Source organism: Excalfactoria chinensis, chromosome 8, assembly GCF_039878825.1.
Source record: "Excalfactoria chinensis isolate bCotChi1 chromosome 8, bCotChi1.hap2, whole genome shotgun sequence".
NCBI classification, from domain to species: Eukaryota; Metazoa; Chordata; class Aves; order Galliformes; family Phasianidae; genus Excalfactoria; species Excalfactoria chinensis.
Window position 1 is genome coordinate 23288521 of NC_092832.1, and position 21937 is coordinate 23310457.

A 21937-nucleotide genomic window follows, 5' to 3' on the forward strand; every position below is an offset into this window, starting at 1 on the left:
AGCAGCTAATTGGCTTACAAGGCTGAAAACGAAGAGTTGGGTTTTGGCACTAGCATGCCTGGCACAAGATAAGCATTGAAAACATTGTATGAGCATGAGGCTGCCAAGCCGATCCTGGTAATAGAGAGAAGAGCAAAAGAGGAAAGCAACGTCTTCAGTCACTTCAGTGTGAGCTTTCCAAAGGTGCCCCATGATAGCTCAGGTAACTGCAAGCTGTAAATGAAGGGTTGTTTTTTTTCTTTGCCAGAAATTGAATGATGCTCCATCTAGGTGTCCTTAGTGGTGATGGTTGTGGAGATTTGTGTGGTGGTGAAGAATGTCTTCAGCATCAGGGCATGGGAAAGACACTGCAGACTGCCATACTCCTCACATGGCACCTCTGGTCCTGCTGAACGCATAGTAGTGTGGAGAGGGCTTGCTGGTGTGGGTATGCTGTCTCAAACTGCTTGCCTCTCTTTTGGTTCTCCCAAACAACCCAGGGATATTTCCAGGAGCTCACTTTAAACACACCTGTGCTGGCACAAGTTGGGAGTGAATACACTGCAGTTGTGTTTAGTTCATCAGGATTCACCAGGCAAACCAATGACTTTAAGAAAGGACAGTACACTTGTTTCCAGTTTTTAATGCTTTCTTGTAAAATTGAAAATATAAAACAAGCTGAGCAAATGAAGATTTTATATACATGAGGTCTGGGATTAAAAAAAAACATCCTTTTAATTACTAAAAAAAGAAAAAAAAAAGAAAAAGAAAAAAAAGAATTGACCAGTGATTTAAGTAAAGACTGATTGAAGGGACTGACATTCTCAATTGAAACATACTTTTCAGGGGAAAAAAAAAAAACCCTCTTTACAAGTTTATTATATAACTTACATTTACACTTTATCAAGAGAACTTACAAAACAAGCGGCTTGAAATGCTCCTCATTCCCTTAAAGCATGAATTTCAAAGTGCCACAGCCAAGGAACAGGTTCCAATATTATCTTACACAGACTATTCATGTATAAAATGGTTTGGTAAATGTGAGGTGTTTATTTAAATGAGCACATATAGGGATACAGACTAAATAAAAGTACTTGAACACCTTTGTTATTACATACACAGTTATAGGTATAATAAAGGAAGTAAGGTCAACACTGCTCTTAGGTATCCGTATAGATGGGAGGAATGTGGTTCAAGCAGTGATCAAAGGCGCCATTTTGGAAAAATCCATTCTCATCGGTTCCGTTGGAGACCATGTCTTCAGATACACACTGTGCTTCAGAGATTGCATCATAGCCTGAAAGCGTGACAAGTTGTATGGACATGATTTAGGTCCAGTACATATAAGGAAGGAAGCAAAGTCTGAACGCAGTACAGCGTTAATGAAAAGACAATAGGATTTACCATCAAAGCCTTACCCAGGAGATGTACAAACTACTCTCCATGGGCACTTGTGTCATAGCGTATGAGGTTCCCATTCATTTCTGCGGAAAGCTACCCATGTTCAAGGGCAGCACAAGTATCAGTATGACTCTCTTGAGGCTTTACAGTTATTATCAGAATAGGATGGCAAAACAATGAACGGGCAAGGATCCTACTAAGTGTGTACTAAAAGTGATGCTGTTCTCTTGTTTTGTGTGTTTTTCCTTTTAACGGCACTTTGGAAAGTATTCCATCTGTCTCCCAGCTGCTCTTTAGATCTTAGAGCAATTTGGATCCTGCATTTGTTGAATCTCCACATACTGCAGAGGTGAGGTCTGTGCAGACAAGTGTCTGGGGCAAGTCAGGCTCACAGGATATGCAAAAGGGGCTGTGCACAATCTCATTCTTCGCCTACCCAGGCTCACCATGCTGTCTGAGTTGAACTTTCAGCTTTCCTTACTTCACATTGACTGTATTCATCCCTTACTCCATTCTTCTCCCTTCAGCATCTGTCCTTGTGTCCACACTTCTAGCATCAATGTGCGGTTCCTCCTACGTACCCCATGACGCTGTCTGCCAAGGGCTGGACAACCTCCTAAGCTGCCTTCTTCAATCATTTCCTGATCATCAAGTCTCCCCTGCCCCCAGCATGAAACATTGAGTCCTTTATGTTAGTCCCTTAACCTACATATTGTGTTTTACCCTATCATCTGCTTTGAGTTGAGGCTCGAAGAACACATCTGGATGACCTTCAACAGAGGGGAGTGACTCTGCATCAAGAGCCCACCTATCACAATTTAATAACCACTATTAGCATTAAGTCAGCTGATGCAACATATGGAGCAAGATCCTTCTTCCTGCTGAGAACATGCCTGTGAACTAACTGCCTGATGCAGAAAATCTCATTAATGTGAATTACAAGTCAATGTGTGGATGGCTGATCCTCATAGTTAAGGCATCAGGGCCTGGCTCCATTCTCTGCTTGATAGAGGAGCTCCATGGAGATGTTAAGAAACAACTGTGGTTTTCCGTGCCTCAGTTTCCCTTGTATAAAATAAGGTTGTTTCTCATCTTTTCAGGCTGCTTAACACCGCAAGCACATCTATCTAGATGTGGCTGAATCTAAATGCACCAGGCTTGAAGTGAGACCTTCAGGCTGTGTGGCACCAGGTAATGACAGATCCTGAAGCCCTGAACAGCCAGTCCTCATTTCAGAAAGAAATGTCACTTCAGTCCTTAAAATCTAATTTTACTGTCTTATACTGTTTTTATTATTAGAGGCAAAATTATCTACTTATTTACATTTATGCATTTCCCTACAGCACATTAATTTAGTGGTAGTTCATGGGTCAAACTCTAATGCCTGTAGAATTCTGGCATAAAGCATATGGCCTAAGTCCCTGAAAGATGAATCTAGCCTGCTTATCTGTGCTATGTATCATTCCAAGTAGAGTAATAAGTATTTTGATAAGTGTTTATCATATGCTAATTTACATTTGATGAGTCTGTATACAGGGTGGACACACCACCACAGATGGACAGAACCCAAGATAAGCATACACCTGAGAGACTGTTATTAGATTCCAGATAGAATAAGCTATCCAAAGCCCTGAACAGAAAATAAAAATTTATTGCCTGTTAATGTAATTCATGGAACAGCTGTTAGCCAGTCACATTTGGCATTCCTGGGAGATGAGAACTCATTTAGTATTAATGGTGCTATAAAAGCCCCAAAAAAGTTAATAGCTAGCCTTGATGAACCTTGCAAACCTGAATGGTTCTATTTTATGCACAAAAAGATGAGCTAAGATTTATGTGTTTGTACAATATATATATATATAAATATCATTTCATCCACATTTATGTTTCAGTCTTTAAGTATCTGCATACCTCAGTAAGCATTATAAAAGCAAAAATATTACAGAGAAACATTTCATAATAGTTTAGCCCCAGACATAAAAATCAACTGTTGTTGAAGTTGGTGCCTTGCCATAGTATTATTCTTTGCTCCTACAATTTCTCTTGGAAAGTTTATTTAGTCTGTTCTTTCAATATTGCAGTCTGTCAATATGAACTTGAAATTTGATGTTAATATGAAGAAACTATGTTTTAGTAACATCAAACTTATGAATAACGCAAAAGAATTCAAAGTTGAAGCTGAAACTTCATCTTAAACTTTTCCCTTGTGTTAATCACTGATGCATACACTTTCTAGCAAGGAACACGAGGCAAATGCATGCACTCTCTGAACAGAGACTTCTTTAATACAAAACAAACAGGAAAGTCAGCTCTAATTTTGTGGTCTGACTCAGGCCCCATTTCAAAGAGCATTTAAACACATGTTTTCACTATTGTCCCTAGCTGAGATGCTCCCCTGAATGCAGACATGAAGAAAAATGTATTGGGTGATAAGAATGGAGTAAATGGTGGTCTTTCGTAGCTCTGACAATACTCATACTGCGTTTGATTTCAGTAATTCTATTAATTCTAAATTATAGTTTTAAAGGTAGAAAAATGCTTTCTAAAACTAAGTACTGACTGAAATAGTCATCTAAATATTGTAACTCAAAATTTTACACTACACAAATCTGTAGCTAAACAGGGAAATACCGCTGCAGTGAATGTGCAATACACAGATGGGAAGGAACTTCCAAACAAAAAAGAACTACCGAATACTGTTAGTGGAATATCTCAAAGCTGTGTCTTTCAATTCCGTAAATATCAGTGCTGCGAAGCAAAGCCATCCATTTATTCTTAGGCAGACAGGAAGTTCCTGCTGCTGCTATTTTCTCCTGAATCTTGCTAACTATGTTCTCAACTGCAGTCTGATCAAAAAAACCTGCCTGAGCACATGTGAAGACATGCACAATGAATAGCCCACTCAATAAATGTGTCAGGTCTCCTGAAGGTTTGTGTTCTCTCTGACATCCAGCATAACCAAAGGAAAACCTGTCTGTTAGACCAATACAGAACTAAAGAAAAAGCTGCTTTCCTTGTGGGATTTTTATAGATCCAGATGAATTTCAGTGACTGAGTTTCAAGTGCAAACATATTTTTGTAATAATACTGACTTCAAAATATGTTATTTTCCCATCCTGCTAAAAATATCATGCAGATAACTTTTTATAGGCAGAATAAATTACCTGTTGAAGCTAAAGGTGCACTGAGTATGTGATAGCCATTATGTCTCAGAGGATTAAAGCAATGGGATTCCCCTGTTAGCACATCACTGGTGACAGACTGGTCCATTGTTCTGTAGCAGTCTCCATAGTGGAAACAGTTTTGTATTGAGTGAAAGCTGCCTTGGTAACCTGAAAACAGATATTGCATACACATTTTAACACTACTGCAATAGTTTTTGCTCCATTTCTGTCACAGTATTTCATTACTATTGTGGGTTTTTTTTCAGTTCCTCAGTTTTAACTATGGAAAAATGATCACACTGTTCTAGAAGGCATAATCATATAAAAGCTATGTCAGACTCGGTCCCTCAAGGTGCTGTGGACTGTGATCCCAATCTAGCAAAAATGTCAAGGATGTGCTTCCTTTCAGGCAATAGAAGAGTCTGGATGAATGAACTCCACAACCTACTTGTGTATTGAGTATTAAGTACTTCACTGGATGAGGTCCAGGATACTCACTCCTAAGGGAAGGATTTTATAATGAATTACTGTTAGTACAATAATGTAATATTTAAATGCTCCGTTCACAGCACAGTAAAGTCTTCCCCCATCCAGCATTCATTACACACTGCTGGAGAAAGCACTGTTTACTCCAACTTCTTTTAGGAGTACTTAAAACTTCTCCTTTCCCAGACTGCCCTTATTCCAAATGAAAATGTTTCAGTGAACGCAGGGCCACAGTCTGCAAGCAGAATGGCACTAGAGCTGCAGGTCTGACTACACACAGACATCAGGCGAAGACTTTGTGTTCAGCTACAGCAGGCATGTCCAACCCGCAGCCTGCTGGCCACGTGTGGCCCAGCACAGTTCACACTTCAGCCTGCCCACTGCCCTGTGTCATCATGGCAGCAGCTCTGCTCTGCCCAGAGGCTCAGCCCGGCCCCTCAGCACCAACCACACACTGACTGACCACTGGTGTGCTGTGATCCCCAGCTGGGCTGAAACCAGGCAATGAGAGGCAATGCAGTGCTAGCTCAAGTAATGGCAAATAACTTCATGGATTCTGATACATTGGCTTTCCATTTTGATAAAGTAATTTGAGAACATTGCATGCTTGAGAGCATGCTGGGAGGCTCTGTGAGTCCTAAAGGGCACACTGGGAAGCATTCACGTCACCATAGGGGACACGCCTGAGCTTTGGAATGCACTCTAGGGTACCCTAGGAAACACCAACGGTCATGGGAGTCCACCGGGGCTCACTACGAATATTACAGTTGGTATTCAAATATAGGTTCTGTGACGTCATAGAGTGGCGCATACATCACCAAGGACCGTTACACTGGCTGCCTCTCCCAGTGCAGACACGCAGTTGATCTGTCCTGGTGACTACTGCTGGATCTCTGCAAGCTCTGCTCTGATTGACCACAGCTTTGTGTGTTTCGATTGCTCCTTGAGAGCAAACAGGATGAAGTACAGCCTGACTTTCTTCCTAGCCTTCATTTTGACCACGTCTCCATCCGTTAGAGAGGGAACTGACTGTTCCAGCTTTCCTGATGGGGACAAAAAGCTCGTCCCTCCCGAGATGCAGCTGCTGCTTGACTCCAACTGGCCCGGGTGGACCGGCCTTCCCTCTAGCCCCGGATGGGTCCGCTACAGGTTCAGCAGGGCTGGTGTAACAGAGGGCCTGGAGCAGCAGCCCTGGAGCACCAAGCTGAAGGCCCTCGTCTTGCCCAACCCCCTGGGCCTCCTTTGGGACTACCCAGACCAAGCGGGGAAAGCCTGGATCCTTATGGATGTCCTGATAGATGTCTGTCATCTCTGCCTGGTGACGATTGCCCACAGCCTCTGGAGAAAAGTAAGAAGACCTCAGGAACCGGTGAGTGATTGAGGTGCATCACACAAGATGCGGGCTGCTGGTAGGGAGCAGGGAACCACAAAGACCTCATCCATGATAGTTCCAGGGAAAGCAGACCCCAGAAAATCCATTACCTCTCCCAGAGGACTCACTCAGCCACAGGGCTGACACCCACTGGGAGCCCCCCTGTGCAACATGGGGTCTGCTGGAGGTGGCATGAGCCCAATATGCTGCCCCAAGCAGTCCTGTGAGGCTGGACTATCTCCAGAGAAAGCCAATCCCTGAAAGATAATCCTCTGCAAAATGAGCCTGCTTCCCTTTCACTGTGTCCATGTTCTGTCACTTCCAGGAAACTGAACAAACAGACTCAGCTTCCACAGGAACAGACTGCTTGGGAGAGGACGCCATCATGTATTACAACCGGCTCTGCCAGTTGGAGGACCAGATTGCTTTAATGGAGAGGTACCTGAGGACCCTCGAGGAGTTCAACTGCCAGCAATCAAAGAATGCCCACTGACATCACAAAGGACAGGGCTCAGCCCTGTTTCAACAAGGATGCAGCACCAGCAGGCAATGCAGCACAGGTGCATACTTCACTAGTTTCACGTTGTTGCTTTTCTCTTTATTATATGTTTAGATAATTCCTTTTGTGTATGTTTCAATAAACATTAAAATATATTGCCAGTGGGTGTATTTTTGTTTTCACTAGTGGAAGTTCAGAATGAATTGTACACATCAAAGAAGTTACTTAGCAGTACAACTTAATTGCTGAGGAAGCAATTTTACAATCTACAAGTTCACACCAGCATCTTAGAAAGTGTTCTTTGCTCTCATAAGAAAACCTGAAAGCATGCCACATGATTTTATACCAAACACGGCCTGATCTAATTCGCCCCCCCCCAGTAGCATCTTCCTGATTCCAGATGTGATGCACATCAGCTGCACATTCAGATGATCTATCTACTTTTCTATCACCTTCTCTAACTGGTCCTTCCAAAACGTTCTTCACTTGTACATGACTGAAACCAAGCAAGTAAGGCTTAATATTCAGTACAATCTGCCATCAGGAGTTTTCTCAAATTGTCAGGAAAAACAAACAGGGCTGTTGTCCTTTCCAATCCTACTCAGTAAGACTGAAACATTTCCTAAATCAGGGTGGGATTTGTCCCTTATACATCATGCAGCATACAAGGTTTTTTACCATTTAGAAAGATCTCCTGCCTTTTCCAGTTGCTACCAAAGTTCAATCAAGGGGATAACATCAGGCAAAACCAAGGCCTGCCTGTTCATTCTGGTAGTGTTTTTCTACAACAGTAATAAATAAAGCTAAGTGAGGCAATTCTGTGGTAGAAACGCAAGGAATTCATCCAGTGATGAAAGCCTCGCTCTGAAGTTTCACAGTTTAATATGTGTTTTGGCAGAGTGGACAAGGATTAGGTGACTCATCTCTTGAAAAATCTGTGATCCTCCACCACAAAAAAAAGCTGATATCCCTGATCAGTGAAGTACAAATGGATGATCACATTAAATAAAGGCTCTATACACACCACACCAAACAGTCCATATTTGATGCTATGTCAAGGGTGGCCCCAAAATGACTTTCCTTAGAATAGAAGCCACTTCTGTTTACTGATTGGAGAGTCTGACTCAAAAAACCTAGGAGCCCTTAGGAGAGGTAGCAAGCCATACTTTGATGTGGTTTTAGGTACAGAGCTTTACTGATGGCTTTTGATAGTTAAGCCGGCTTTTCTGTTTACAAAACATAAACAACTTGCTGTCAGCCTTCTAAAAACAGCTCCTTTTGAGACGAGCAGTGGAAAAAAAGAAAAAAGAGAGACCCTTGGCTTCAGATGAGGTATAACTGGTTACAGAGAGCACTTACATGCATGGCAAGAGAAAAACTGAACATTTTCCAGAACATCTGCCATATATATCACTTCTAGGGAAAGCATCATGTGTATTTTCTGTCTCTGTAATTGCTGCCCTTTTGCCACTCTCCCAAGCTCACCTTCGTTAAAACAGTTAAAATCTTTATGATCTACACGGCTGGCACAGTGGCTTACAAAATTCAAGAGCAGCCAAGCATGTCAGACCTGATAGAAACTAGTTGGATCCAGAACCAGCTCACAGCCTATGGATAAAGGCTTCTTTTGTGGTGCCTTAAGTTACCTTCTAGCTGCTCTGGAAAAGGTATCCGAGGCAGACAACTGCCCCAGAAACAGCGGTCTGGAAAAGAGCTGCCGTAGCTGCAGTTGAAAATGTAGCTAGTTGGATATCTGTGCTGGAAGGTAGAAATCAGACTTGGAGTGACCAACCCTATGCATACCTTCAGGCTGCAGTACTGCAGGATCAGGGAGCTGCTTTGTCAGTAGGATTTTCTTCAGGAGTTTTACTACTCTTTCTATTCTCCCACCTGTTGCTTCATCAGAACAGTTGAAGTTTCTTTTGGTAGGAGGATGCTGATGGCCTTCAGTAGCCTGGTGTCATTCCAGAGGCCAGTCAGTCTGCCTGAGAGGATTTGATCCTCATGTAACTCTGACACTAACAAAAAGGGAAAATTCCCAGCTTGTTTAAATGCTGTATTCCCAAACACCAAAGTAATTGGATGAGATTGAAAGGCCATGTGAGCTAAAGCAACCACAAGGGCTTTTGTAACAACTGGCACACTTGCCAGATAAGGTTTCATGAATTTTACACAACCACAGGAAATGAAATTGCTTGCAGACAATGCAATGTTTACTTTGGATATGCAGTACAAGGCGGAACTTTACTGCACTTATATATTTTTTAAACATTTGGTATTTAAGAAAAATGCTTTCGGTTCACTCCATTTCATTGCACGATCACAGAATCTTTGGGTTGGAAAAGACCTTTAATAGCGCCAGGTCCAACCATCGACCTGATCTACTGAGTCCTGTTCCTAAACCATATCCCTTGGTGTCACATTCAAGCATCTCTTAAATAATACTGCCAGTGATGGTCACTCCCCTTGACTTCATGGACAGCCCATTCCAGTACTTACCCACCTACCTTGTCACCTGGGAAAAGAGACTGACATCTCTTGATACAAAACACTCTCTGGCTGTCCCTGCAACCACCTTTCAGATACTTGCAGAGAGGAATGAGAACAGCCTCCAGCCTCCTTTCCTCCAGACTGAACAGCCCCAGCTCCCTCAGTCGCTTCTTATAAGGCTTGTTTTCCAAAGCCCATTTTGTTACAGTTCCTTTAGGTTTTCTGAAATGCTTTACTTCTACCTGACTTACCTCCCATGCAGCTAGCATAGAAAGTATGAGGAGCTGAGACATGATTAAAATCCCCTAACTAACGGTTTGTATAGTTGGAATAATAGAAGTATAGTTGTAAATAGACAGACAGATGGTATGTAAGGGAAAAACTCACCAACTCTGAGGCCTTCAGTCAAGATGGATGACATTGAGGTTCACCACCAGAACTCCACAAAGGAGCAATCTCCAGAAAGAGATGCTGCCTTAATGGTGGTCAGCCCTTAAATGGGATCTAGGAGAGGTGCAGTCAAGCTCCATCCCTTCCGGGAGCAAAGCTGAATTACCTTCACCTGTGCTCCCACAGCTGACTTGTCACTTGCCTCAGATGGTTAATCAGAGGTTCAAGCTGTGATCAACAGTTTCCCTTACGTGGTTCAATCAGCAACCACAAACAGTTGGCTAGTGAAAATTAAGCATGGAACATTTTTTACAGGTTCTTACAAACACTCTTCTGTTGTTAAAATATGAAGTAAGCAAGAAGGCTTGTCTGGTGTAAACAGCACTGCTCCTGCTAGGAGAGCAGAGCACCAACTTGGCAGGTGCATCACTATTATATTTTTTCCACATGGATTTCAGGTTTCCCTTCACTTTCATAGATTCAAATCACATTTTCTGAGGTTAATTTTCAGGTGAAGAATTAACTGAATGGCCTGTCAGTTTAAATGAACGCTATTACACCTTTTATGCACAGTACAGGTAGAAATATAACAGTTAATACAGGAATAAAGTGAATTCCACACATTAAATTTGGCTAAAATTTTGCTTTGAAATAACTTGTGACAGAAAAGCTGCACTTTGCCACCTCACACGGCACAGCAGCTGCTTCTGTAAGGCACAACCTGGAAATTTAAGCAGCTTTAAAATGAATGATGTAATGAACGAATGATTGGAGTATGTCTATTCCATGCCATCTTATGTCACTCACATGGACGTACAAAGAAATGAAGTCCTTCAGATTGCATAAGATTTCTGAGGAAGAAACACGTCAGGTATAACTAACTGCAGGATTCTACTGCCTGCCAAATTCTTCCAGCATATCCTGATTTCCGTGTGATCTTAACACAGCCAGGCTTACACACATAAACATTGCAGCTTATTATTCTTTCACTATCAGTATTTCTGCCACCAGCTTGATGCAGCTCGCTGTCCTGTGAAAACTGCAGAGCCACAGTGTTTATATGCTCCTATACAGGCGCCTACTTCTATAGCTAAACTTACACAGCACTCCTTTTGCAGCAGCAATTCAAAGCTCACAAATCTCTAGGGAATCCATTAGAAAAATGTGTTATTAATGAAGTCAGATGCAAAAAAAGACTTAAAGCAAGCAGAACTAAATACAGGTTACAGATCAATTGATTTCAAAGGTTGCTAATCAAAATTGATTTTGGAATGACCAATTCCGTTATGAATTTATAATAATACATTTGACCAAAGTGGAAAATTATTGCTTTTTCAAAGCCTACAACATAACGCTTAGAAAGCAACAATTCATTCACAAGGAAATGTGGTTCTCTTAAGGAATAAAGTCAATTTATTTAAGTGGTTCAAAACTTGTTCTGTCTATGCATTTGTTTCTGCCACAGTAATGAGCTGCTAAACTTTCCTCTTGTGGTTTGTAGTTATTTAGCTCATTATAGTAACATAATCATATATCATTATGTGCTATCATAAATCTGCCACTTTTCCCTCACAGAGTTAATCTTTTAAAATTGAGTAATCTGTTGAGCATCAGGTTGAGTTAGTTTTTCCTTTGGCACAAATCATTTAATATAATCTGCTTTAACTTTTCAGGCTAAGGCCTTCCAACCAAAGAGCAAAAATGGTCCTCAGGGACTGGAGGGCAGAGGGAAGTGTTGGGATACAGAACCTCATTGCAGCTATGAATTGTTCATTGGGTTTGTATTAAAACCCTGCATTGCCTTAGAATTTATGCAGAGAAAGCAAAGCTCCTATACTGCCCGCAGGTAAATTAATGGTGTGTAATATCCCACAGGTGCAGAACAACCTTATGCAAATGACAGTAGAGCAGAGAAGAGAGTTTCAAAAAGCTGTTTATCTGCCTGTACAAACTCACATGCTTGGTTATACTTGCAACCAGACAGATGTCCTGCACACTTCTTTACTGTGAATATTTACCACACTTAAGCAGCATACCATCTGGATTACATAGCATATTTCTTTAGTATGCAAGCTTCTGCTACTGCAAGAATCTGTGATAATTGTATCACTTGCTAATTTACACCTCAAAAATTGTAGAGGTTCCCACAGAAGAACTCGGGAATAGGAAAAGAAGCTCCCCATTAAAAAGGCTGGGTAATTCAGAACAAAAAACTGTTTTAATTAAGCAGTGCGGCAGCTGCCTAGCTGCTGCCATTCCTGCCCTCAAAGTACACTGACACTCTATAGCTCTGCAGTGTGTCTTTGCAGATTACTATGTATAACAATAAACAAAACTGATGGATATCAAATAGGAAAATAATCTTTCTTTATCTAAGATCACAACTGGTACAGCATCATTGGCTGATAGAACAGAACACTGCCAAAGTGTGCATCTCTTCATTTATTTTAGCAAGAGAGCTAGAAATGACTTGGCGTGGCAGGCTCGCTCTGCCTAAGCTGGATGAAGGCTGGCTATTCAGTCAGGCAAGGCACACAGCTGGCAGGCATCTACTGTCTTGTGAGAGCAACCCTTCCCTGGCAATCAAGGAGTGAGTCAGCACCATTTCACTTGTGTTTGAATCAGAGTTATCTGTGGGTGTAATCATGTCCTAAAAAGAAGCTGAATAAATGCAATAGATACGCTTTCCCTATTATAATATGATATCACAGTTTTAAATGGTCTGAAATTTTGACCCAATAAAACCATGTAAAAGATAAGAGTTCTCACTGAAACGCTGTCAGACCCTTCATACAACAACATCAGCAGAAAATGCAAAAACTGAAGGAAATTATTTTTTCCCAAGTAGGAATCGGAAAAGCTGAAAAAGAAGGAAAAAGAAGGAAGTTACCTTGAGATCCCTGCTGTACGGATTGGTTTTGAAACTGAGCGTATGGTTTGTTGGCTATCCCAGAAAACTGCTGCCCATTTGGTGACTGGCTGTGCGATGACGGAGAGCTGTGCTTCTGCAGGAGGGAAGGTGGAACTAATGCCTTCAGGGGGCTGACGAGCGGAGAGATGATGTTGGGAGCCAGCCTAGAAAAAGGAAATTCAGAACAACTTCACATGTCATGAAATGAAACACTTGAAAGGTCCTAGACATGTGACAGCAACATTAGAGAAACATTTATTTTGCAGCTATAAATTATGCTGCAAAAGAAAGATAACAATGCATTGCTGCTTTCAGGTCTTTATTAGCAGGGAAGGCAGTTAGAAAATGATTGATGTTTCTTTACACCGACTTCCTGTACTAATCGCAATGGCAGAACCAAACTGACATCACTCCTCAGAAAGCAGCTCAGACACGGGTCAGTTTTAATTAGAAATGTTGTAAGCTGAGAAACACGTCCAGAAACAGAAGTGGAGAATAAGTCCGAAGTAAAAGCGTGTAAATTGTTCGAGTGCCTCCGTAGTTGTAAAGCTTTCTACCCGGGTTTCAGCCAAGACAAAGAATAGCATTAGTTTTCAATTATTCCTCATAAAGTATTTTTTAGACTTTGCTGCAAGAAATACAGACTTAACTGCAACAGCTGGCGCTGTCCTTGCAAAGAGAAGGTCTGAATGAAGGTTTGTTTGTGGCAACACCTCTTCAACCCTAGAAAACTGGGCAGGGTGGAGTCTAAGAGATGGAAAACTCCCCAGGGACAGCAGGGAGTCAGGCCAGTACGGGAGCACTGGGACAGCCCCGCTCAGGGGACAGAGCTGACCCTGCATTCCCAAAGCAAGCTGAAGCAGCTGAAGAAGAGCCTCGCTGGCCCGCTGCCATGAAATCCCTGGGCACTCCACCACTGGGAGAGAAGTTTCAGCAGCCATGGAGTGCCCCCAGCCCACCAAGGCAGGTACAGCAGCTGGCCCACACGGGATGAACCATTTGCAGGGGAGCTCATCTGGCCATTCATACACAGGAAGATGTTGTGGTGCAGAAGACATGACCAAAAACCAGGCCATTCAAGCATAAGCCTCTTTTATAGCTGCATTAAATTAACCCTGTAAATGAGTAACTTGTTATAAACTGGACCTTTTCGCCTCCTACTACAGCTGTGACAAATGGCTTTTTGCTAAACAGCCCAAGGTTACACTTCCAAATGTGAGGTCTGCCTGGAACAAGCTTTCAGCATATTCAAATCTAAGGTGTAGGCAGAGGAACGCTGCCAAAAGCTGTCACAGTGGCACAGTGTCACAGTGATGCTTATTAACAGGGGTTTAAATGAATCAGCCGGTCAAAGCCAATCCTATGATGAAATAACTCCACCACCCCAAAACACAGAAATAAGGCATGTAATACAGACTACAGAGTCCAAATTTCCCCAAACTCATATGAAGAAATAGGCAAGTACTGTTAAATGGATTAAGACAAGGACATTTTCAAGCCAAATGTCTAAGAACTGGAAAACAAACCTTTTGTGAGAAACATAACTCCTCATAAGCAAAGGTCTGCAACACATACAGATAACTGAAGCAGAATTATAAAGCCAATATGCAAATAAAAAAATCTTATTAGTCTGTGGGGTTTTTTTGTTTGCTTGTTTCAAGTACACATTAAAAAAGAGCTCTGCAACAAAAACTAAGAGCTGGGGCTGCAGACTCAGCAGGAATGGGGAGTGGGGCTGCAGCAGGGCAGGCAGTGCAGGGCCAGCAGTGCCCTCATCAGGTCCCAGGCTGAAAGCTTCTCTGAGCCAGCTGTGCTGAGGACCAAACGCCTTGGGGAAAACACTGAGTTTGTTTGCAGCTGAAGCAAAGGTCAGCTCCCATGTGGCCATAGTTTTTCCTCAAACGTCTCAGTGGAGAAACAGCTAAAGCTATCTGCTGTGCTGCCCAGCTCCATGCCGGATCTCCCACAAATTCTCTCAAATGTGTCAGTGTCGAGGACTGCATGCATACGGGGCTGCCTTAATCTGCTGGAACCTGCAGAAGAGCTTTGCTACAGTCCCATCCGATGCTGCCAGGGAGTGCTGGTGAAGCACGACCACAAGTGACAGAACAGTCACCAGCCCATTCAAATGGCACACGGAGACATTGTCCTTGGCATGCCAGAAATGCTAACAGAAGCCAGGAAATACTTCTATCTGAAAGGAGATTAAAAAGATTGCAGTTGTTTTCTTTGGAAGGATAACAGCCAGAAGAGATCATGATAGTGACATTTATATGGATAATGACCACACACACATTTTAAAGAGAAACAAAAGATGTACTGAGGACTCCAAGGCTGGACCAGCCAGAAACCACTCTGAATGAGGGAGGAAAATACTTTTGGTGAGCGAGCGCTCTGTGACTGCCTGTGTTGGGTTTCCTGCGCCTGCTCTGGGAATGCCTTTTGCCGGCCGCTGTTGGAGATGCAGCCCCATGCGGACCTGCCCAGCTTCTCTGTGCTGAATGCTTTGTTTGCACTGTGGGGAAACTGCATTTTAAAATTCTGTGCAAATATGCTGCACGGCAAAAATGGCACATTTAAGTTGTGTGGCTGTGGGAATTCTGAAGACCTCAGCTTCCCTGTTTCACTCTTCCTAAAGGTTACTTAAATCTTAACCTTGTGAGATGAACTGAATGGCTGTTGCGGTTATATTTTAAAGCAGCGCTCGTCCCCACTCATTCTTTCACATTCTTGTTTTTCCTATGTATGAGCTCAAAGGTTTGCCAGGGTTTGTGCCTCAAAGCCTTCGCAATGGCTTGTTGGGAGCAGGAGGGAGGCACGGCAGCACCAGGCCAGGAGGCAGCAGGGTGAGGAGGTGTGGGGCTCCGCTCCAGCCAGGCGAGCTGGGCTGCCAGCTCCCTGCTTCCACTTGCTTTGTGGGCACAGTGCTGGGGCTCAGCAAACATTGCTGCCTGCAGGCAGCCAGTATCCTGGTAACCTGTAGTGCAGCAACTAGGGCTGAGACCCTGAGAGCTCTGTGTAATGCTCAGCACTCTGCCTTCTCTGTGTGAAGAGTTTCATGCATTTCGAGCAGGTAACCATGAAATCTATTGCTTTCTCCTCAGTCTCTCCCAAGTAGGGAATTCCATGTTTTCCATAAGTTAGGGCACATTTTTAGCTAGGAAAGAGCATTGCTCAGCAGAAAAATCTGTATTAGCCTAAGTGGCCAATATGGGAATTTGTCTCCCTAAAGTAGCCATCCCAATGCCAACAGCTCCAGCTGGCCCCTGAAATATTGTTCTCTGTGTGCACATGTACTCTGGCAGACTCAAGGAGTTTTTCATCAACCAGCTGTCCAGCCACCAGTGCCCTGCCTTTAATTCTGTCCTAAATGTTTGTCTACTGATCATGTTGCTGTGATACTCAAGTTGTTAAAGGATAGGCAGAATCATTCCTGATACAAATTAAATAGCTTAAAAGGAAATGCCTTTGTATGGAAGGGGAAACACTGAACTATTTAAGCCAGAAACTCAGCTGGATACATTAAAAATTCCGAGGCAGTAGCTCAGGCATATGTTTCAGTAACTAATAGCCTGTACATTTCCTGTTAATGCTGTACTACAACCACAGTTTGCTTTGGTTTGTATATTAATAATAAATATATGCCATATATTTTATTTTCATTGTAACTTGCATAACTCAGTAAGCCTGCAGGTGCTTTGGGGACCTTTTAATATGTATCTGCACCTATATATAGTTATATTGGCACTTTATAGATAAATACTCGCACATACATGAAAAAAAAATCTTTCCTTAATTCATGAAATTTCAGGGCTCCCAGTTACCCTGAATCTTTCTGTCTGAGAAGATACATCTTTTTCCTACCTTGTTAACACAACTGACAGCGCTAAGAAAGATGAACAGTTCTTACAGCTTGCTTACACTGCTGATCCAGTAGGACTGTCAATGCATTCCACCTTTTTATAAGGGTGTTTGATGATCAAATGATTGCATTATCTCAAGTAACAAATCAAAACACTGCTAGGCTTTTATTATTCCACTGTGTCCATTATAAGAAGGGTAACATCTTAATCATGCTCTTACTTCATTCCTATCCATTTCCTGGTATAGACACTAATGAAGCTCCTAGCTGGATTTCCTCTCCGAATCCAGCAGATTTTCAGTTGCCTACAGAGTGAATTGCTATTGCTAAAAAACATTCCTGGATGTGATACATGGTACAAGTAGGGAAGTCTTTTCATCTCAAGCCTTTTGGTGACTCGGACTTAATGATAGTAGCTGCTTCTCAGTCTCTTGTGCATCTCTTAGGAACAGCTCATGGATTCACAGGAATCTGTAGGCTGGAAACCTCTGCAGTACATACAGAGTTCTTTGGCTGTGTTTCTGTATGGCAGTCAGCGCTGTGGAGCAGCACCCAGAAATGTTCCTAGCCTGGAAGTAGCACCTGTGATGAATAAATGTCTCAAGCCTTGTTTTATACAGTAAAAACTCTAACTGGAGGATACACTGTCCAAACCCCAGAAGCGTTTGCCTCCATACGTCCCATTCTCTTATAACTCCTCTGGGTCCCCAGGGTACCAAAACTGCATCTTCAGTATTTCATGCATTACAGACAAAGGTGCTGCTGCTTAACAATTACAAATGACTGGTAACAGCACGGCCCAAGTGGCTCCTGCTGCTGGGATTGGTCTGAAGAGAAGCGCTAAGGAGAATGTTTACATGTGATCTGGATAAAGCAAGGGAAAACTGGTGACTGTTCATTGAAAATACTTCAGTTTCCCAACGAGCTACTCAGGTGCTTGCAGGAAACTCAAAACAGATCTGAATAGACTCAGAATGTGGACAGCAGGATGCAAAGTGAAACCAAATTTGGAGAAATGAGAGGTATTATGCATCAACACCGAATACAGAAGAGCTCCTTTCTGTTTTAATGCATTAAATCACTGTAGGAGTTAAAAGCAGCTGAAGATACTAGAATAGTAAAAGTCACACAGTCAAACAGTCAAGACAGGTTTTTTAAAAACAGGGTGAATAATGTAATGGCCAAAACCTACGTTTCCATGCTAAGCAAGGGGTCATCAAATCTCGTGCTTCAGGAGGTAAACTGATCACCCAAGAAATCAGAGAGGAATTCTCACTCTTCACTCATCGTACAACTTCACATGATTGACCAGGTATCGTGGGTTTTTTCAGATTCCCTTTGAAGCACCACGTGTAGGATGGCGCTGGAGACATAACACTAGTCTTGAGGGACCTACGATTTCAGATGGAATTGCAAGCCTAGTGCATTCCTCTCCTGAGGATGCAACCGTAGACAATAAAGTAAAAGGACTAATCAGAATAATCTTGGTTTTGTAAGTCCATCATCCACAGAACTGACAGAATAGTATTGGAAGAACCGATCCTAAGTTGGTAACGTCCCTTGTCTGTGATGCCACAAATATTTCTGTACTATGTTAAACATTATCTGAAATTACTCAGTTTCACAGCCCTTCTTAGGTAAGCTCTTGAAGTCTGATGAGTTTCTATCCAAGAAGAGTCACTAACACAAATGGTAGACACAGACCATGAGCCACTCCCTCACCTCTACTGCAAAGCATTTGCTACCCACAGCAGTGGAAACACAGAACTCTGAATCTTAACAGATGGATTTTGTTAAATTAAAAGCCAAAATATAGAAGATATTCATCTCTGTCCCCTCATTCTAAAAAGCACAGACCTTTAAGAATCTCAAACAGAAGTCTCAGAAAGACATTTCTTGTGACTGTCTTAACATTATGTATTTTTATTAGAAATGTTAAGATTAAATGATAAGACGTATGTGAATGAACTATGTAGGAATGCTATGAGCTAGCAGCAATCTCTACCAAAGACACTTCCCAGGCTACAAGTACTGTTAACTTGCTTTCAGTTTACTTATCCTGCCTCCAGCTTTGGTTTCTCATAGTAGATTGTGGTGCACACAAAATTGCGTATTTTCACAATGAATACAAAATGTCATGTTCCAATATCTTGAAAGATAAGGAACCCACAATAAATGCATACGGACATTGATTTTTCTGACCTTTCTGTCAAGATGGTGATGTATGTTTTCTATATTCAACCACAGTACCTAGTTTGAGTAAGAAATAGTTTTATATTTCAATTTTGCCATTCTGCTCAGTAACTGTCCCTGGACAAATTAACAGAGTAAGAAATTGTAAAGCCAGATTTAGAGCTGTTTTAAGAGGAGTTCTTTCATCATCTGGTTCATCGTGCCTTAAGTGCCAAAACCCACACGCAGTGTGCTTAAGCAGAACATGCTTAAATTGAATTGAAAATTGAAAAATAATGAAAATAATTTGATCTGAGATTCTGGAATAATAACTGAGAAAGAAGTGTAACCACAAAATAGAAGTATCTGAGATCAGGATGTTACCAATATGAAAACTGTCTGGTTTTGAGAGTTTTTTTATGACATGATGGTTTGATTGGCAGATTCCTAAGCAAGACAAAGAGCCTCAAACCACATCCCACTGACTTCAGTGAAAAAAAGGACCAAATCCAGACTGAAAAACATCTGTCCTTTATCTCAAATAGCTTTTAATATATTTGGGGGTTTAGGACCATACTGTAACACAGCTCTCATGTATGCCATACTGACACATCCCACTATCTAGAATTTGAGATTTTAAAAACTCGCATTGCTAGGAAGAAAAGTATATAATACAGTGATGGCATGAAAAGCACTAAGCAAAGAAGCTCTATGTTTCAGCATAAGTTACCTACAGAGCACTGCAGCTAGTTACAAATCTGAGATGTTTCCATGGAACCAGGTTCTGCCATAAAACCCAGCATGCCGACCGTTTCATTCATAAGTTCTCTCCCCAAGCATTACAGTTACTTATATTGTGAGAAAGTCCAATTGAGCTCCAGGACCAGGAAATTATTTTTTCAAATGAAAAAAAAAAAAAAAAAAAAAAAAAAAGTTAACACTGATTTTCATCTCTTCCCATAATATTAAAAATGATGTGTAAAGCTCCGCTAATCTGCTCTCTGGATAGCGCCCAATCTCTTGCCACGTGTTTCTGTTCTGGGTCTTGCCCTACGGGAATTTCTGTCAGCACGTGCTCAGGAAACAGTTACACCGTTCACTTGGGTTTGGGCTTTTTTCTCTTTTTTTTTTCCCTTTTAAGACAGACTCTATCTGAAGTTTGGTGAACCTTTGCACTAATCACTGCCAGGTGCCTCTGGCTACATTTCTGGAATGCAAGGAATCTTTTCTTTCTCTTTCTTTCTTCCTTTCTCCTCTTCCCCTCTCTCCCTGATATATAATAAATCCTTCATTGAAAAGCACCTTGCTGGGCATCACTGCATTTTATTACCCCTTTGTATAAACAGTGAGCAAACAAGTTGTTAGCCTGTATGATACTCAGTCTCTGCTCTATGACTACAAGACAGGACATCGCGATCCTGTTCCCTGTCTTCTTGCTGCAGCCAGCTTGACCCACTACCTGCTGTTGGGAGGCTTGGTCTCTGCTGCTAACGGTGTGTGAACCTCCAGGTATAACATCTTAAAGTAGGACTAAGGAAATGCAAGCCCTTTCCTAGCTTCTAGATATTTATGAACTACTACATACGCTGCTCCAAAAGTAACGCCTCCTGTTTTATTACAGAATCACAGAATCAGCGGATTGCTTTAATCCAGTTCTGTATCATCACTCGCCTGCATCAACACTCCCTGGGCAGCATCAACAAGTGAGTATGTGAGCACACCCAGAACAAGAAGGGTTTCACAAACATTATGGGGAACACTATCCAAAGGAGCTTTTAACCTGATTTAAGACTCTTAAGTCATTTAGTTGCTTTAAAATAATAATACCAATCAACAGTGATTTGAAAACAGCTTCAGGATGAAAATTATAGAGAACCCAAAGGAGTCCTTTTCCTGGTACTCTCTTTAGGTCCAGCATGCCTTTCTAAAACACTCGCAATCTTTATAACAAATACGTGCACGAGTCTCATAGTTGGGGGTACAACATAACTCAGTATTTTGTAACTCACTTCACTATCTACAGAAAGAGACACAAATCTTTGCAAACAAGGACTACGTTAAATTAATATTTCTCAGCTGATAATGCAAGTTCTGCAGAGCGTTTAAGCCTTGGTGTTTGCTATTGGAACTATGCCAATCTAAAAGCCAGTTTAATTGATAAGCATGAATTTGGTAATTTTCCTTGAAAAGAAACTGACGAATCCATTCAGTGGAAGCCACTACACCTAATGGGAATTTGAAATCCTATTCTAACAATCTAGCAGGGAAATATATTATTGAAATAATACATATCAGCATGCTTTAAGTAACATCAAAACATATTTAGATTAAAAGCACAGCCTTAGGTTCAAACGATTACCAGGAAGTAAATTAGAAAGACATGCAATCAAACACAGATATTGACTTGTACTGAATGCTTGACTTCTCTGTCTTATTTTAGTCATTTAAAGTCATTATTCTTCAGCAAGACACTTCCACATGTGCATAGACTCTTTACAGTTTGCTTGTGCTGTTTGCTTCAAGTTTACAGTGCAAAAGGCACTATACTGAACAGTGGGAGATGTTAAGATAATGACTTGTTACACCATGACAAATAGTTGTGTTTGGTGTATGTAACTTACACCTAATTGAAGAGGTTTTGCTTAGAACACCAAAAGGAAAAAGAAAAAATCAGCTTTTCAGGTGTTAAGCATGTGATTTACCTACAGATAAAAACCAGTAACAGCTAAAATCATTGATACAGATGAGCTGTGGTTAAATCCATTTACATGTTTCTTGATTTACTCTGACCCATTCATTTAAACTCCCTCCTACTCCATTAACAGTCTTTAATCTCACACTAAGACAGTTCTGCTCAGAGTGTCTCCTCTGGGTGGTCATCAAGGGGAGATCTTATCAATGTTCCTCCATGTATGAAGGGTGAGGGCAAAGAGAACAGAGCCAGGCTCCTGTCAGTAGTGCCCAGTGCCAGGCAAGAGATGATGGGCACAAAACGGGACACAGGAGGTTCCACCTGAACATCAGGAATCACGTCAGTGCTCTGCAGATATGGAGCTCTGGCACAGGCTACCCAGAGATGTTGCGGGGGCTCCTTGATACCTTGCAAAGCTGCCTGGGTGTGGACCTGGGCATCCTGCTCTGGTGTCCTGCCTAGCAGGGGTTGGACCAGATAGACTGAGAGGTCCCTGCCATCCTCAGCCGTTCTGTGACT

General features: G+C 41.9%; 1 protein-coding gene across 1 annotated transcript in view; it reads right to left on the reverse strand.

Annotated features, from left to right (window-relative positions):
• Positions 1-603: 603 nt before the first annotated feature.
• Positions 604-21937, reverse strand: part of GLIS1 (GLIS family zinc finger 1) — a 171951-nt gene continuing 150617 nt past the window's right edge. Inside the window, exons 8-10 of the mRNA XM_072343247.1 lie at positions 12672-12856; positions 4545-4712; positions 604-1276 (exon numbers count right to left, since the gene is read on the reverse strand). Coding sequence (XP_072199348.1) covers positions 1140-1276; positions 4545-4712; positions 12672-12856 — 490 coding nt within the window. The 3' untranslated portion in view covers positions 604-1139. The remainder of the gene's footprint in view (positions 1277-4544; positions 4713-12671; positions 12857-21937) is intronic.